The sequence below is a fragment of the Anolis carolinensis genome, chromosome 5 (genome assembly GCF_035594765.1).
Source record: "Anolis carolinensis isolate JA03-04 chromosome 5, rAnoCar3.1.pri, whole genome shotgun sequence".
Lineage (NCBI taxonomy): Eukaryota > Metazoa > Chordata > Lepidosauria > Squamata > Dactyloidae > Anolis > Anolis carolinensis.
Window position 1 is genome coordinate 145,249,795 of NC_085845.1, and position 19,162 is coordinate 145,268,956.

The window sequence follows — 19,162 nt, forward strand, 5'->3', positions numbered from 1 at the left end:
GACAAGAACGTTCTGTCTTTCATAATAACTGAAATAAAATGATGTAAATTGAAATAGGTCATGTATTTCGTCGACAAAGCCTTATTTAGACTATGATTTCCCCATGATTATGTATGAGAAAAGACTGCATAAGACCCTTACATTTACAGTCATTTTTTAAAAGTTCCCAAATGTGGACAGAAGTAAAAGGGCTTGTCTAATGCAAGGACTAAGAATGTGTAACACACCAGATATTGTTGGATGCTAATTGTCAGTTCTAACCAGCATGTCCCATCGTAAAGGATTATGGGAGTTGCAAATAATCGGCATCTTGGGGCTGTTCGACACAGCCTATATCCCAGAATATCAAGACAGAAAATCCCACATCTTCTCTGAACTGGGTTATCTGAGTCCACACTGCCATATATTCCAGGTCAAAGCAGATAATGTAGGATTTTCTGCCTTGATATTCTGGGAGATAGAGTTGTGTGGAAGGTCCCTATACCAGGTATGGGCAAACTCAGGCCCGGGAGCTGGATGAGGCCCCTTGGGCTCTTTTCTCAGGCCCTCCTCTCTCTCACTATCCTATCCTTCCTTCATTCACTCTTTCCTTCCATCCTTCCCTTCCACCCTTTCATCCTACCATCCTTCTCTCTTTCCTCCCTCTTTCCCTCTATCTCCTTCCTTCCTTCCACCCTTCCTTCTCTTTTTCCTTCCTCCTTTCCTCCTGGGGGATGTTTAGCTGGGAGAAGAGTTGGTTGACAGGGAACATGAGAACCATGTTTCAAGATTGAAAAGAGTGTCCCATTGAGGAAGAGGGGGAAAACTGACTTTCTGTTGCTCTAAAGACCAGGGCACAAGACAGCAATGGGTTCAAATGGCAGAGAAAGATTCGACTGAAAAGATTAGGAAGAACTTTCTGGAGAGTGGCATGGACTGTCTCAGAGTGTGGTGGAGTTTCCTTCTCTGGAGGTTTTCCACTGAGGCTGTCTATTGGGAGTGCTTCGATTGTGCCTTCCTGCATGGCAGGGGGTTGGACTGGATGGCCCTTGAGGGTCTCTTCTAGCTCTAGGATTCTAGGATTATATATCAGGAATAGGCAATAGGTCTCTTCTAGCTCTAGGATTCTAGGATTATATATCAGGAATAGGCAATACGGGGTCTAATGGGTACACTTTTTCACTCCCTTCCACCATCTCATTCTGAAAAAGGCCAACCCTTTTGGGATCCAAACGTTTCCTGTCTTTCCTTCACTTTCTGCCTCCGAAAGGGAAAAAGGGAGGAAAGGGGATCTCCTCTCTTCAGCTGCCTCTCAGCTTTCTCCCCACCCCCATCTCAAATGGACCCCCTTCCCTTCTCATACACCTCTTTTTGTGTAAAGGCTGAGCCTCCAAGGAGGGGTGTGTGTGTATTGGTATGTTGTGTATAGAAAGAAAGTGAAAGCGAGAGGTGGGTGTGGCAGGAGGGGAAAGCTCTCCTCCTCTCTGGGCAGCTAGTTCTCCTGGCAGGGAAGGGACTTGGAGAGAATTCCCTCCCACCCGGCCCACTCCAGCCTGCCAAGCAGCCCCCAAGTTAAAGTTTGCCCATGCTTGATCTAGATGATCACACACTCCCACTCCTGGTCTAAATCCTCTATTCAGTATAATTCATCATTCCAGCTAACGAGCATTTTAATCTCCACAGGGAGAGATAGAAATCTGTTATCTCCAGATTTCCCTTACTTTTGCCTTCTTCCTGCAACCCCTGTTCCAAAGGGCTCACATCTGAACATGTGTTTGGAGCAAGGTGTTGCATGATTAAATAATATAAAAACCAATATGTGAAAGCCAGTCACGTACTCAAATCATATCAATTAAAGAGCCACATCGTGGAAAATTATTTTGACTAGATATGCAGAGTCCTTTCTATATGCAACCTCAACTGTATAATAGATTGAAAACAAGTCTGGAATATACTACAATTTCAGGTGTGTATAAGATTTATATACAATGCAAGTAACAATGGCAGGTGTATCAAATCCTTATTTTTTTTTAGTGTAAAACACTAAACAAAAGAACATGCAAAGAATTGCATATTGAAAGCTCAAATGATTTATTATGGAACTGGATGCACATTTGAAAACAGTGAGAATGACAGAGATACTGTTTCCTCTTTTCTCATTTTTCTAATCTTTTCAGATTCATGGTATTTTGAAATCTATGTGAAAAGAACCATGAATGAAGATCTAGATTTTTAAAAAATACAAAAGAAGAGGAGTACAAACAACTCTGTTAAATACAAAAAACAGATTTTTCAAATTACTTTAATTCTTTTCTTTGTATATTGGTATTTCTTTACATATTGGAAAATCAGTTTAACCTATTTTTCCACAAGCAGTCCCTTCCAGAAAATCCTTATGCTCACTTCAGAGTAATCCTATACTGTGCATGAGGCAATGGGCAGGGATTACCAAAAATATCAAAAATTAAAAGACAAATTAATGTATCTGGTTGTTAATTTCTCCTATTATTACGAATACAAAAGTAGAGAGAAAAGAAAAAGGCTGTCCTTTCATTCAGTTGGAACACAGAGAAAGGGGGAGATATCACTTCCAACATCATCTGCCATAACATGTTTAGGTCAAAAATTTCAAATCATACCACAAAAACTGCATCTCTGCTGAACTATCTGGCCCATTTTCAATCATAAAAATGGCTAAAAGCATAGTTCTCACACAGTTAACATATATTGTATAAACATATGAAGTAAGAAAGTACCTATATAAAACAACTTCACAACTCATATTCACACATTTACATAAAATGTTGGGTTTGCAAATAAAATAACTGTACACCTTTCAACTATAGAATGCATTCTGTGTTTTAGGTAGGACACAGATGGTAGGACATCAGAGCAGACATAAAGAAGGAACAATTATAATTAATCTCTCTATTCTCTTGCAGTTTCTCAAGGCACTCCTGACATGAAAAAAATCTCTCTATTCTCTCTAAAGATAACAGTTATGGAACAATGTAGTACTGTAACCTTATATGAGAAAGTATTGGAATAGCTCATCTACATTGACCATTTATTCAATGTTGGGCTGGATCAACTTCAAACCTTAACCTTAATATGCCCTTGCCTGCATTAACCAAAATCGGGGGATAGTCCAAATTCTGACCCAGAATGTTGCAGCCACTCTTCTCAGAGCTGCTTCAGGTTGTAAGAATCATCCAGGTGCTAAATCCTATTCCTAAGGCCCCTTCTAGATTATCTGATATGAAGTAGATTATATGGTGCCACAGATTAAACCGCTGAGCTGCTGAACTTGCTGACTGAAAGGTCGGCAGTTCAAATCCAGAAAGTGGGGTGAGCTTCCGCTGTTAGCCCCACCTTCTGCCAAACATGCAAATGTGGGTAGATCAATAAGTACCGCTCTGGCAAGAAGGTAACGGCGCTCCATACAGTCATGCCGGCCACATGACCTTGGAGTTGTCTATGGACAACACTGGCTTTTCGGCTTAGAAATGGTAATGAGCACCAACCCCCGTGGGGCTGCCTCTGAAGACGGTTCGGAAATTGCAATAAAGTGCAAAGGTCAGCAGCCAGATTACTAACTGGAGCTGGTTATAGGGAGCACACCATGCCCCTATTAAAGCAGCTCCACTGGCTGCCGATGAGTTTCCGGACCCAATTCAAAGTGCAGATTATTACCTATAAAGCCTTATACGCTTTGGGTCCAACCTATCTTTGAAACCGCATCTCTTTCTATGAATCGACATGGGCTTTAAGATCTACCGGGGAGGCCCTCCTTTTGGTCCCACCTCCGTCTCAAGCATGGCTAGTGGGGATGAGAGAGAAGGCCTTCTCGGTGGTGGCCCCCCGGCTTTGGAATGACCTCTTGAGGGAGATCAGGCAGCTGCTACCCTCCAAACCTTACACACACAACTAAAGATATGGCTTTTCCAACAAGCCCCCGATCATGTTTAGACTCTCTAATATGTATGAGGACCTTTAGATTCTTAGATCAGCACTTTATAATTCTGAGATTGAATACTGCTGTTTTATCTACAATTGCTGTATTTTATTGACTTTACCAGGGGGCACTATTATTTTATGATGATGTGTTGACTGCTTATAGTCTATGTTTTGTTTTGCACTTGTTGTATTTTGTATGTCACATTTTGTTTTCTGTGAGCCACTCTGAGTCTCTCTGGGAGATGATGGCAGGATATAAATAAAGTTATCATCATCATCATTATCTGCTTTGAACTGGATTATGTGGCAGTGTGGACTCAGACAACCCAGTTCAAAGCCAATATTGAGGATTATCTGCCTTTATATTCTGGGTTATATGGCTGTGTGGAAGGGTCCATTGCCATGCAGTGATATGGATCTAATGACTGCCCCAGACCTGAAAAACAAAGAACTCAGGTAGGTTTCCCACATTGTTCAATCTCCTCCAATTGAGGAAAACATCAAAAGGCCCTGCCTAGTCAAAGACAAATATAATAGCACAAATAACTTTCTCTGTGAAAGGACCATGTGTCTTTCATATATGGTGTGTCTAATTCCATTCACGCACATAAGCACACAAGATCACAAATTCATACACATATATACATATACAATTAGTCACCAAGTTACGAACAAAATAGGTTTTGTAGATTTGTTTTTAACTCAAATTTGTTTGTAAATTGGAACAGGTAACTCCATATAGCTTTGGATAGTACAGAGAAGGGTTAACACTCCTGTGATGTTTGTTTTGCTGTCTCTGCCCTTGTTCAGAAGATTTCACCTCACTTTCTGTCTCTGTGACGATTGGATTTTGAAAATTTTGGCTTGTTGTGGAAACAAGGATTGGGGACAAAGCTTCAGTGAAGACACCTTTTCCCCATGATAACTCTTTCAGAAGTGAATTTCCCTTCCAAGGGAAAGATTTCTCTCACTTCCTGTTGTCTCACCCCCATTCTTAACTAACTATTGAGTCGTTCATAAGTTGAATGTTTCTTAACTCAGGGCCTGCCTTTATATTAGTCATGCACAGCCTTGAATGGAATTGCAACAATTCTGGTTATACTCATAGACAACTTTCCAGAATCCATCTTGGGTAGAAATGTTATTTGAAGTGTGTTACCGTTTGATGCACTGTCTTAACACAACTGGAAGAGGCGACAGTAATACTCCAATTTCTATTCCTTTCCCTGTCCTTGCGTCATATTGAGAGAAAACACATCTACACTGTCATATAATCCAGATTATCAAAGCAGATAATCCACATTATCTGCTTTGAACTGGATTATATGAGTCTATACTGTCATATAATCCAGTTCAAAGCAGATAATCTGGATTTTATATGGCAGTGTAGAAGGGGCCTGATAAAAACTCTGGCCCCTTTTATACTGCCATATGTATGTGTATATACACACACACACACACACACACGCTTTTGATATCATAGGAAAGGGTTAATACCCCTGTGGTGTTTGTTTGATGTCTGTACCCCTGTTCAGAAGAATTCACCTCACTTTCTGTCCTTGTGATAATTGCATTTTGAAACAAGGGTTGATGGGAAAGCTGAGGCACCTCTTCCCCATTATACCTCTTCCAGGAGTGAATTTCCATTCCTGGAAGTAGATTTCTTTCACTTCCTGTTGTCTTACCCCCCCCCCCCCCCGTTTCTAACTATGAGTCATTTGTAAATTGGATGTTTGTAACTTGGGGACTGCTTCTATACAACATAATACTGGTTTTTAAGTAGAGGGATGAAAAACATGACCTTTCCAAAGATTATTGTATTGCAGTTCCCACTAGACATTACCCTGGCTGTACTTTTGGGTGACATAGACTGCAACGGATAGGCAAGACAGTTTGATAGTATCCGATAGGGCATAATTTATCTGCCCCATCAGATTTTGCCATGTCGGTCCACCATAAGTATTACTTCTATATCAATAACAAAAAAAATAGCCAATGAAATTATCTGCAATACCTAAGTTTGTTGCAGATGTATCCCATCACACAATACAAATAAAAGAGTATTGTAGAGATACCATCAATCTACAGTGGGAATACAAGTGCTTTCATCTATTCATCTTCACAAATCAGCTTAATGAGTAATATATCCATCATATGTGAACTGAATTCAATGAAATAACAACCCATTCCAAAGTATGCACAGTTGTCAATACTGAACCACAGGAAGTCTTTCCACTTAAGTGCCTTTCAGAAATGACAGAATACAAATTTATAGTCAACAGGACCTTTGGCTAATGGCCATGATGACTGGAAGATGCATCTCCTCTGTAGAATTAATGCAGTTTGACATTACTTTAACTCCCCTGCCTCGATTCTATCAAATCCTTGGATTTGTAGTTTGGTGAAGACCAAACCTTTGGCAGATAAGGCTAAAAGTCGTGTAAAATAACAACTCCCATGATTTCTTAGCACAGTGAGAGTTATCCAAAACTTCTGGAGGGTGCCAAATTGTGGCATACTGAAACATCTTCTCAGTGCCTGTTAAGTCTTAAGACAGGGGTCCCCAAACTAAGGCCCAGGGGCCACATGCAGCCCATCAAAGCCATTTATCCAGCCCCTGCAGCGGCGGTTCCATCCTCCTACACCAACGAAGGCATGTGTAGCACAAGGGAGGGAAAGATGCACACCTTTCCCACCTCCTCCCTCGCCTGGTGTGTGCCTTCCAAAGCTTTGCTTGTTTAGAATGGTATTTTAATTATTATTTAATTCATTATTAATTATTAAGGGGTGTTTTGCTAATGCTTTTGGTGCACAAAGGCAGAAGGGGGTTGGACTAGATGGCCCAAGGGGTCTCTTCCAACCCTCTTTATTTTTATTATGATTATGGTTATTATTAACATTGAGGCTGTATTTGTTCCCATTTTGCTTATGTGCAGTGTGCATGGGAATTTGTGCAGTTTTTTTTTTAAAAAAAAAACAATAATCCGGCCTTCCAATGGTCTGAGGGACCGTGAACTGGCCCCCTGTTTAAAACGTTTGGTGACCCCTGTCTTAAGATATAAGAACTATAGGCTACTGAGCCCAGTAGACTATAGTTGACATATAGTATCCCAATGGATACTACATATCAATGAACCTGCAAGAAAGAACAGCTAGAACTGCTTTAATAAGACCTTACCTCCGTTAGTCCTTTTCTCTAAACCAGAGGTTCTCAAAGTGTGCATGGGCAAACTTGGGGACCCTCCAGGGGTTTTGGACTTCAATGCCCAGAAATCAAGGCTGCCTATAGATAATATTCAAGTCACCTGTTTATGAATTGTATGAGATTTTCTTAGGCAAATACTCAGAGGTGATTTCCTAACTATTAAGCAAATCTTTGGTATCCCCTTTGGTATCACACACCCTCTATGAATATAAAACTCTGTGGATGCTCAAGTCTTACGATATACAATACCACACCAAGGCTCCTTACACACAGCCCTATATCCCAGGATCTGATCCCAGATTATCTGCTTATCCCAGATCTGGCAAGAGACTAATATAATCTAGTTTAATATAGATAATCTGGGATCAGATCCTGGGATACAGGGCAATGTGGACGGAGCCTAAAATTGTGTCCCTTATATAAAATGGCAAAAAGAACGTTTGATTTTTGCAACATCTTTTTAAAAACTATTTTCAAGCTGTGGATGGTTGGATCTGTGGATACAGAATCCTTGGATATGGAAGGTCAACTGTACTCTATGTATATTCTGTAAAAATATGAATTTGCTTGCTTCATTACTTGATTTAAGAATGTAAAACTAGTCATTCTTAACATTTGGAACAATGGGAGCTCCAATGTTCTTACAAATATTCTTATTTTCTCATGTTGACATTTAGAAAATTCATTTTATTTTATCTTACAATTTAATTCTGGAGATTTCACCCATACCCGTACGTGTCCTACAAAGCAGAATAAACAGATAAACTAACAAATACATTAACAAATGCATAATAACTTGAAACCGTACATTTTTGAGGACACAAACATTTTTCTACAGTAAAGGTTTAACAGATTGCTGTGTAGCATAGTGCAATATTTAGCAAAGGTTTTACAATGCAAAGTAATTCCCTTTGGGAACCATCTCAAGCTATCGCTTTTACACAGAAAGCATTTATCCTCAAAAGCATAAATAGCAAGGGAATTCATTCATTGTATTGCCTGACGGTTAGGACATCATATATTTTACAGAATACTGATGTTCTTACGTTCAAGCTCCAAATTTGGTTCCATGCCTGCAAAATCTATTTATACTTAGTCTGAAATGGATGGATAGAATGTAATGTCCTTCAAATGAAATACAGAATAGGCTGTCAACATATGTGCTAAAGACATATTACAATTCTGTACAAATGCACTCTAGAGCTGTGCATGACTACCAGATAATTGTCTTAGTACTTTATATTTACAAGAACAAAACAGTCAGATGTCAAGATATATGAAGAAGAAATCAGAATATACACAATAACAATAAAAAGTGTTGCTTGGTTTTGAAATTACTCTTTTAAATTCTATGAAACCATTGAGAATATATTTGACCATCCCAGTATTAACTAATTGAAATTGAAATTCTTTGTATCAAATTTAACTTTCAAATTCTACATATTAAAATGTTAAAAATGTACATATGTATCAAATTAAGTATCTATAATACTTCAAAGAATGCATGTGTCTAAATTTATCTGTAAATTGATTCAAACTATAAAGTGCTTGTGTTATTAATATAAACTCTCATTTTCATTAACTTCTGAGCAATTGTCTATATCAAAGCACTGTGTTGCTGTTATTTTAAGGATTGCACCATAATCTTCCTGCAGAGCTTTGCTTGGAATGGGGTGGTCCTTTTGTGTTCATAGATTCAACCATCCTTAGCTTGAATGAATATATTGTGTGTGTGTGTATATATATATATATACACGCACGCGCGCGCACGCACACACACACACACACAGAGTTGGTTCTCCATGTCCATGGATTGTACCATCTGAAATTTTTTAAAAGTTTGATTTGTATACATATTTTATATTCTTATATACCTGGGGTCACATAAAATTTAGCAGGCAAAAAGAGGCCGCAAGTTGAAAAGGTTTAATAAACACTGCTCTATACAGTATACAAAATCATTTTATCTCCATATTTAGATACAAAAACAATGTATCATGTGAATTGTTCTAAACCTACATGAGCCACAAAATAGACTATAATCCAGTCATCTCCAAACTAAAAGAGACAGAATTTCATGACCTTCATATCAAGACAATGCATGTAATCAAACACACCAGATCGGTACCAACAGCTTTTCATTAATTAGTTTTGGTGCATGATAAACATATGAGACATCTGAGTATAAGGAAAAGCCAGACAGGCAAAACGAAAAGTGGACCAAAACTTCTGACTCTGCATACATTTTTCACTCACTTAAGCCCCTTCCACACAGTTGTATAAAATCAACATTGAACTGGATTATATGGCAGTGTGGACTCAGATAATCCAGTTCAAAGCAGATATTGTGGGATTTTCTGCCATGATATTCTGGGTTATATGGCTGTGACAGAACCAACATGTTTTTTTCTCTCATTGGGACCAGCATGTAGATATATGTCCTAAGACTTTATTGGAAGTTTGAAAATATTATACAGGTTATGTGTCCTTTATCTGAAAGGCTTGGGCCAAGACATGTTTTGGATTCTGGGTTTGTTTGTTTTAATTTTGTAGTACCTATATTTGTACATATGTACATAATGAGCAATCTTGGAGGAGGGACCCAAATCTAAATACAACATTCATTCTGTTTCATATGCACCTTAAATACTTAGCCTAAAAGTAATTTTCTATACAATCTTTTTGTTGTGCCTAAAATAAAAGTTTGTGTACGCTGAACATCAGAAAGCAAAGGTGTCACTATCTTAGCCACCCACGTGGACAATTTTAGAGAATTTTCGTTTTGGAATTCTGAATACGGAATGCTCAATCTCTAAAAGATTATGTTCTTTATGCCATGTATATGTTAATATATTGCCTTTTAAAAGGATAGAATAAGCATATTACTTACTAACTATCCACCAAGATAACTAAATGCAGTTCTCACATTCATCTGCATTACATGGGATAATGTTCTTAGGTCACAACTACAGATACAATCATAATTTCATATCGAAAGAATTCAGAGGCAGGCTGAAGCAGATGGATCTTGATCTAATTTAGCAAGATAGTTCTTATAAAACTGTCACTTACTGAAATATACTACTAAAATAATACATATACTTCTAAAAACAATACATATGCACCAGATCAGAAAAAAATAGCTCTTGGTGCAAAATCTGTATTAATTCATTCATTTAGCAAGATGAACTGCCAACTATCATATTAGGCCCATTCTACATTGCCATATAAAATCCACATAATTATCTGCTTTGATAATCTGGATTATATGGCTGTGTAGGTTTGCCTTAGCAAACCAAGAAAGAACAGATACTAGAAATATCAGGATAAATAAAGTTTTACTGAAAACACAAGCTGCTTAGGCAAATAAGCAACAAGAAAATTAATGAAGCAAATAAATAGGATATATATTATAAGAAACATTAAAAGATTATGGACGCATCTGTATAATTCATTTTCATTGGTTTAACAAACCAATTTCAGTGAACAATTTTTTTCACAGCATTATATAAAAGAAGGGGGTATCTGTATAAAAATGTAACCTGGAAAAATTACAGTGTGAACACTATTTATATGCTAAAATCCCATAGGAAAAAAGGATTTTAGAATTTAGCCACATGCCTACTTACTGGAGCATACATCCCAATTAAGTCCATGGGGTTTTCATGAGATCAAGATATAAATCTACAATCCAGACATACACATATATTCCTCCTATGTATGAATACCTAAAAGTATACATAGACATCTTTGCTGATTTTTGCTTTCTGGAGCTCTGTGATTTTTTTCCCGGGGGGGGGGGGGGGGCAATATGAGGCCGATCCATCCCCTTTCCCTTGTGCTGCTGAGTGAAAGGAAAAGAAGATGGTGGCGCTGGACCATGGGGAAAACAAGACTTGTTCTGATTAGAGCTGGTCCATCTGTTCATACTCATCCCAAAAAAGTGGAGCTGCTCCGGAGTTTCACTGAAACTCTGGAGCATTCTCCTCATTTTTTCCATGTCAGCAGCAACTTGAGAAACTGCAAGTCGCTTCTGGTGTGAGAGAATTGGCCATCTGCAAGGACGTTGACTTAGTGTAACATGGGGTAAAACTAAGTTAATCCATTTTATCTTACATTATCTACCAGAGGTCCCTGGATGTCATTTGGACATCAAGGTTAGACTTCTGGTCTAAATTGGATTTTGGGAACAGTGTAGACAAGGCCTCAGAGAAACAGAGACAGCAATCAGACCTTTAATATAGGCCCCTTCCACACAGCTGAATAAAATCCCACATTATCTGCTTTGAACTGGAATATATGGCAATGTGGACTCAGATGACCCAGTTCAAAGCAGATATTGTGGGATTTTCTGCCTTGATATTCTGAGTTATATGGCTGTGTGGAAGGGCCCAGAGTTGTCCTGAAGCTATGGATAGTCTTGATTGATATTAGGATGTGTTCCTCTGTCTCTGTCTTCAATAAGGTTTATAAGATAGATGCTTTAGTTAGCAGTTTTACATTTTACAATACTATCCTATACTGTTACTGCTTTTAAATATTATTCAATCTATTAAGTACTTTGTGCAAAGGAAAAGCAGTGTATATATACCATCAGTAAATATACGTTAAACCATTCTTAAAAATGAGCTTGTGAACTCATACTTAATGAACCTGTGACTGATAGCGTGACCGGACTCTTTGATACTTAGTCTTTTTTTTTTCTGTGATGCTACTGCCCAACTATCTCCTGTTTCTTGATCCTACAGATTTTTTCATGAACTGAAAGGCATCGCATCTGTAACAAATATAATAAATGTCTTGTATTACCTGTAAATTAGTAGAAAAAGCTGTAACCATTAGAAGACAACAACGGAAGCAAAAATCACTTAGTACTGCACAAGTGTTAGGTGCTGGCTAGTTAGAATCCTTTAGTGTCCACAGGGGCTGCTATCCAGTCAGCAAACTGTGCTTGCAGGATACTGACAAACACTTTCTGGCTTGTCCTTTGCTTCCCAAAAGTTATTAGTAACCAAGCTTGCTCTTTTCTTTATGCATGTTTTCAAAGCAGCACTTGGGATTTTCACCAATTGATTAACAGTCCTCACTGACAAACACCCTGTAAGAATTGATCATTTGCCCACATGAACCACCTCTTGCAAAGACAGGCACTTCCCTGGTATGGGAAAGCAAAAGATCAAAATACTCCTGATTTAACAAGACATTAGCAAAGGTAACGGCAAAAATTTCAAACATATTCAAGAAGTTTTTTGCCAGCATCTCATTGCATGATTTCACCAATCATAAAACATTTCAAAAATTACCTTTTAAGCAAATTACAGCTCAATTGCCTTGCAGATAACATTTTTAAAATTGGCCCATTTCTGCAACAGAGTTGAATTATCAGTGTATGTTTTCACAACACAAGCAATACTACATCCTCTTACCAGCAAGTTAAAAAGCAAAACAAACTGCAAATACTTCAGAAAGCTGACAGTGTGATCACAGCAAAACTGAGCCAAAAGGAAAAGTAGAAATCTAAAGAAGAAGAGCTTGCATTATACAGGCTGTGTTTCCCTTATCCAAAATGCTTGAGACCTCAAGCATTTAGGATTTCTTTTTGGATTTTGGAATACTTCCATAGAAATCACAAGACATTATCTTGAGGGATAAAGCTTATACACATAGCCTGAAGGTGATTTATATGCAAAATTCTTAATAATTTTAGTACAATGAAGCCAACATTGTATACACTGATGTACACCAAAATTGTGTACATCAGAAAATTAAGGTATCTACAACAGCAACAGGGAGCAATATTGGCCTTATATGTTCCCCTTTTTTCCTACAGTGGCACTGGACTATCTGCACAGTTCAGATTAGAGCCTGTCCATCTGTCCACACTCACCTCAAAGCCATCCCCTCACTTTGTGTAAAATGGAGCAAAATCAGGTTAACCCATTTAACCAAACATGACAGACTCGAAGTCCCTGAATGTCATGAGGACATCAAGGTTTGACTTTTGATCAAAATCAGAGTTTGGCGCAGGACAATTTTGGCATACAGTAGACCCTCTGTTAACCAGAACTCAAGCAACTGGGCTTTTCAAGCAAACAGAAAAAAGTTTATTGACTGCCATTGAACTAAAATAACATTTGCATTCGCAAAGCTTTTTTACGATACAGTAAAACTATGTTACATTAAATTTGTCTTTATTATTTGATTTTAATTATTTCAATATTAATACCAAGCCAATGCTGGCAGTCCCCGAATTACAAACATCCAACTTACAAACAACCCATAATTAAGAACGAGGGTGAGACAAGAGGAAGTGAAAGGAATCTACCCTTAGGAAAGGAACTTCACTTCTGAAAGGGTTAGCATGGGGAAAATGTATCTCTAATCCTTGTTCCCACAACAAGCTATTTTTTCAAACAGGGGCACAGACACCAAAACAAACACCACAGGGATGTTAACCCTTCCCTATACTGTCAAAAGTGTGTGTGTGTGTGTGTATACACACAGACACAGACACACACACATACGGCTGGAGTTTCCCTTAGAAATGTACCTGTTTTGACTTACAAACAAAAGAACAAACCTACAGAACCTATCTTGTTCGTAACTTGGGGACTGCTTGTATAGGCGTTCTTCATCATTTTAGTTCTTGTTTCCTCATCAGACTGAATTAAAATAATTTAGAAACCATGTTTTATGCAGCAATGTTGCAAATAATTCTTGAAAGTTATTAATTTAGAAAGAAATTGGTACATGGTATATTATTATTATTATTATTATTATTATTATTATTATTATTATTATTATTATTATTATTTGGCTCTTCCCTGTGCTATCCAAAAGCATGTGTGTGTGTGCGTGTGTGTGCGTGTGGCTGGAGTTACGCTTTAAAAATGTACCTGTTCTGACTTACATACAAAACCATCTTAAGAACAAACTTACAGAACCAATCATGTTCGTAACTTGGGGACTGCCTATAAAGAGCATATGACACAGCAAAGTAAGGGGCTGACTATTTTAGCAGTAATCCTGAAACAGTTTAGCAGTTAAGTCTATTTTAGCAGTAATCCTGAAACAACCAGAAAGGACACATATTCGATGCCTACCAAGCCTTAGAGTCTACTGTGTTTCATAATCCTGGATAATAGATGCTTAACATGTATCCCAGGGCCCTTCCACACAGCCATATAACCCAGAATATCATAGATTCAGAGTTGGAAGAGACCTTGTGGGTTATCCAGTCCAACTCCCTGCCAAGAAGCAGGAAAATCATATTCAAAGCACCCTCACAGATGGCTATCCAGCCTCTGTTTAAAAGCCTACAAAGAAGGAGCCTACACCACACTCCGGGGCAGAGAGTTCCACTGCTGAAGAGCTCTCCGTGAGAAAGTTCTTCCTCATGTTCAGGTGGAATCTCCTTTCCTTTGAAGCCCTTGTTCCACGTCCTAGTCTCCAGGGCAACAGAAAACACGCCTGCTTCCTCCTCTCTATGACTTCCCCTCACATATTTATACATAGCCCTCATCATGTCTCCTCTCAGCCTTCTCTTTTGCAGGCTAAACATGCCCAGCTCCTTAAGCTACTCCTCATCGGGCTTGTTCTCCAGAGCTTTGATTTTAGTCACCCTCCTCTGAACACTTTCCAGCTTATCTTCCTTCTAGGTTTCAAGGACCAGATATGTTTATGCTGTTTTATGTTGTTTTTATTGTTTTGTATTGTTTTAAATTATAAATTATGACTGTGTTTTAATGTATAATGATCTTGGGCTTGTCCCCATGTGAGCCGCACCAAGTCCCCTTGGGGAGATGGGAACGGGATATAAAACTAAAGTTATTATTTTTCAATTGCAGTCACAGATTTGGACACAGTATTCCAGTTGTGGTCTGACCAAGGCAGAATAGAGGGGCTTCCCTGGATATATAGACACTAGACAAAATGTGTCCTATTTATACAGGCAAAAATCCCATTGGCTTTTTTAGCTGCCGCATGGCATTGTTGGCATGTTCATCTTCCTGTCCACGAGGACTCCAAGACCTTTTTCACATATACTGCTGTTGAGCTAGGTCCCCCCCCCCCCCCCCCGCATTCTGTACCTTTGAATTTCATTTTTTCTGCCTAAGTGGAGTATCTTGCATTTGTCACTGATGAAGTTCATTTTGTCAGTTTTGGTCAATCATCTCTCTAATCTAGGCATGAGGGGGGAAAGGAAGGGGCCTGAGGCTGTTAGGAACGGTGGGAGTTGGAAGTCCAAAACACCCGGAGAGCCCAAGTTTGCCCATGCCTGCTCTAATATGTTAAGATTGTTTATCAAGGCAAAAATATGCCACAATATCTGAGTCCATGCTGCTATATATTCCAGTTCAAAGCAGATCATGTGGGATTTTATTCAGCTGTGTGGAGGGGGCCCCAATGTCTGGAAACTGGAATTCCAGGAGTGCATGCCTATATTTCAAGAGGACAGTCGGTTCATTTGTTTCACTGGAGGGAATGGCCTGGGCTTTTGATGAAGAAGAGCTGGACTGTGCGCTCTTCCACACAGCCGTATAACCCAAAATATTAAGACAAAAAAAAAACCCACCATATCTGGGGGCCCTTCCACACAGCCCTATATCCCAGGAAATCCCACAATATCTGCTTTGAACTGGAATATATGGCAGTGTGGATTCAGATAACTCAGTTCAAGGCAGATATTGTGGGATTTCCTACCTTGATATTCTGGGATATAGGGCTGTGTGGAAGAGCCCTGGGTTGCTGTGTTTTTTGGGCTATATGGCCATGTTCTAGACCATGGCCTTACTGCCCAAAAGACTCACAGCAACCCAGTGACTCTGGCCATGAAAGACTTCGACAATACATTCCCACAATATCTGCTGATAATATTGGAGTCCACACTTTTGACGAAGAAGAGCTGGACTGTACGCCCTTCCACACAGCCAGAATATCAAGGCCAACCCCCCCTCCCCCCGGCAATATCTGGGTTGCTGTGAGTTTTTCGGGCTGTATGGCCATGTTCTAGAACTCACAGTTTCTGGCCATGACAGCCATCGACAATACATTCCCACAATATATGCTCACGATATCTGGGAGCCCTTTCACACAGCCCTATATCCCAGAATATCAAGGCAGAAAATCCAGTAATATCTGCTTTGAACTGGGTTATTTGAGTCCACACCCAGATAATGTGGGATTTTCTGCCTTGATATTATGGGATATAGGGCTGTGTGGAAGGGCCCTGAATCCACACTGCCAAACATTCCAGTTCAAAGCAGAAAATGTGGGATTTTATTCATCTCGGAGTAAGGGCCCAGGACTCTTCCACGCAGCCCTATATCCCAGAATATCAAGATAGAAAGTCCCACAATATCTGCTTTGAAATGGGATATAAGGCAGTGTGGACTGAGTTAACCCAGTTCAAAGCAGATATTGTGGGATTTTCTGCCTTGATATTCTGGGATATATGGCTGTGTAGAAGGGCCCTAAATCCACACTGCCATATATCCCAGTTCAAAGCAGATATTGTAGGATTTTCTGCCTTGATAGTCTGGGATATAGGGCTGTGTGGAAGGGCCCTAAATCCACACTGCCATATATCCCAGTTCAAAGCAGATATTGTGGGATTTTCTGCCTTGATAGTCTGGGATATAGGGCTGTGTGGAAGGGCCCTCTGAGAGAGGCAGCACCTCCACTCCCTCCTGTCACCCTTCCCAGAGAAAAAAGAGGGCGATCAGGAGCAAGACTGGGATGGTGTCCGGCTCTGCTCGCCCTTCCCCGCTATTCTTCCTTCCTCTCCTTTCCCTGCAGCCTCTTTAGGCCTTTCCCTCCCTTCGCCGCCATCTCCCGTTCCAATGGAGGAGGGCTGCGGTGCCACTCACTCAGGCCTCTCCCTCTGCGTGTGTGTCTCTCTCTCCCTGTCTCTCTCACTCACCGGGTGGAGGTGCCCTTCCTCACATCGCACATCATGCACTTGAAGGCCTCGGCGCTGTTGCGGAAGGTGCAGACGCTGCAGTCCCAGTAGCCCTCGTCGGAGGAGGGTTTCGGCTGCCGCTTTGGCCTAAAATTAAAAAAAAAAGAGAGAGAGAGCGAGAGAAAGGGGGGAGGATAAGGAGGAGGGGGAAAAAGGGGGAGGAAGGAAGGATAAGGAGGGGAAAGCGAGCGGGGAAGAGAGAAAAAGGCACCGGGAGGCTCTGGTAAGCGACCCGAGGAGACCTATTCCGCCAGTGCCCCTTCCTCCTCCTCATGCTTGGCCTTCGCCTTCTTCCCTTTTCGCCTCACCGCCATCGCGGCTGGCATTGAGGGCGCCAAAGGAGGGACAGAGAGAGCAGGAGGAGGAGGAGGAAGAAGCCCTCACGATAACAACACCCTCGCCGCCCTCTTTCTCCCGCTTCCCTTCCCTGCTTCCTCTGTCCCTCCCGCCTTGCTGGCTCACCTTGTGGGGCTCTTCTTGTCTCCCATGCCGGCTCCAGACGCGTCTCCAGCCCGGCGGCTGCGGCCCTTTGTGTATTTGTCAATAAGGAGGAGCGAGAGGAGGAGGAGGAGGCTGAGGCGGCTGAGGCTGAGGGGAAGCGAACAAGGGGAGCAGAAAGAGGAGGAGCCGCGGCCGACACAACAACTTGGAGCGGCCACCTCCAGCTGTTGGGGGAACTCCGGCCGCCGCCTCTCCTCCGCCTTCGCCGCCTTCTCCTCCTTCCCGCAGCCCGGCTGCCCCCGCGCCCTCCCCGCCTGCCGCCTCCCTCACGTGTCCCCCGGTCGCCAACCAGGCCGAGGCCCAGGCGACGGCGGGGGCAGACGGAGCGAGCTCCCCTCACGAGACAGGCGCACGGAGGAGGGAAAGGCAGCCAGAAGGGCCTCTCTCTCACACACACATATATACACGGAGGGGAATGGCTTCTAAGGGCGACTATTGAGTTGACACACTCTCTCGTTCTCTACACACGCACTCACACAGGCCTCGCCGTGACACCAACGCCATTCCCCCGCCCATTCGCCTTTCATTTTAGACAGGGAAGGCCGCTGGCTCCCATTCCACACAGCTGAATAAAATCCCACACTGTTTTGAACTGGGATACACGGCAGTGTGGACACAGCCCGAAAGACATACAACAACCCAGTGTGGACTCAGATAACTCAGTTGAAAGCAGATATTGTGGGTTATCTTGCCTTGATATTCTGGGTTATACGAACGTGTGGAAGGGACCTCAGGGCCCTTCGTCCCCCTTCCACACTGCTGAATAAAATCTCACATTATCTGCTTTGAACTGGGATATGTGGCAGGACCCAGGGCCCTTCCACACAGCCATATAACCCAGAATATCGAGGCAGAAAATCCCACAATATCTGCTTTAAACTGGATTATCTGAGTCCACACTGCCACATATTACAGTTCAAAACAGATAATGTAGGATTTTATTCAGCTATGTGGAAGGGGCCTCAGATAACCCAGTTTCAGATATTGTGGGTTATTCTGCCTTGGTATTCTGGGTTATATGGCTGTGGAAGAGCCCATCCACACAGCCATATAATTCAGAATATCAGGGAAGGGGCCTCAGATAACCCAGTTCCAGATATTGTGGGTTATTCTGCCTTGGTATTCTGGGTTATATGGCTGTGGAAGAGCCCATCCACACAGCCATATAACCCAGAATATCAGGGAAGGGGTCCCAGATAACCCAGTTCCAGATATTGTGGGTTATTCTGCCTTGGTATTCTGGGTTATATGGCTGTGGAAGAGCCCATCCACACAGCCATATAACCCAGAATACCAGGGCAGAAAATCCCACATATCTGCTTTGAACTGGGATATATGGCAGTGTGGACTCAGGTCCCTTCCACCCAGCCATATATCCCAGAATATCGAGGCAAAAAATCCCACATTATCTGAGTGTGGACTCAGATAACCCAGTTCAAAGCAGATATTGTGGGATTTTCTGCCATGATATTCTGAGGTATAGGATTGTGTGGAAGGGCCCTCAGACATGCCAGTTCAAATCAGATATTGTGGGTTATTCTACCCAGATATTGTGGGTT

At 41.1% G+C, this 19,162-nt stretch overlaps 2 protein-coding genes across 3 annotated transcripts in view; one reads left to right on the forward strand and one right to left on the reverse strand.

Moving 5' to 3' along the window:
• yaf2 (YY1 associated factor 2) overlaps positions 1-18,000 on the reverse strand; it is a 45,948-nt gene extending 27,948 nt beyond the window's left edge. The window contains exons 1-2 of one of the 2 annotated variants that reach the window (XM_008111102.3): positions 17,565-18,000; positions 17,064-17,189 (exon numbers count right to left, since the gene is read on the reverse strand). In XM_008111102.3, coding sequence (XP_008109309.1) covers positions 17,064-17,189; positions 17,565-17,590 — 152 coding nt within the window. In that variant the 5' untranslated portion in view covers positions 17,591-18,000. The remainder of the gene's footprint in view (positions 1-17,063; positions 17,190-17,564) is intronic. The other variant, XM_003221195.4, reaches the window with a different exon arrangement.
• Positions 17,311-19,162, forward strand: part of pphln1 (periphilin 1) — a 75,866-nt gene continuing 74,014 nt past the window's right edge. The window contains exon 1 of the mRNA XM_062982489.1: positions 17,311-17,325. The gene's annotated coding sequence lies outside the window, so the exon portion shown is untranslated. The remainder of the gene's footprint in view (positions 17,326-19,162) is intronic.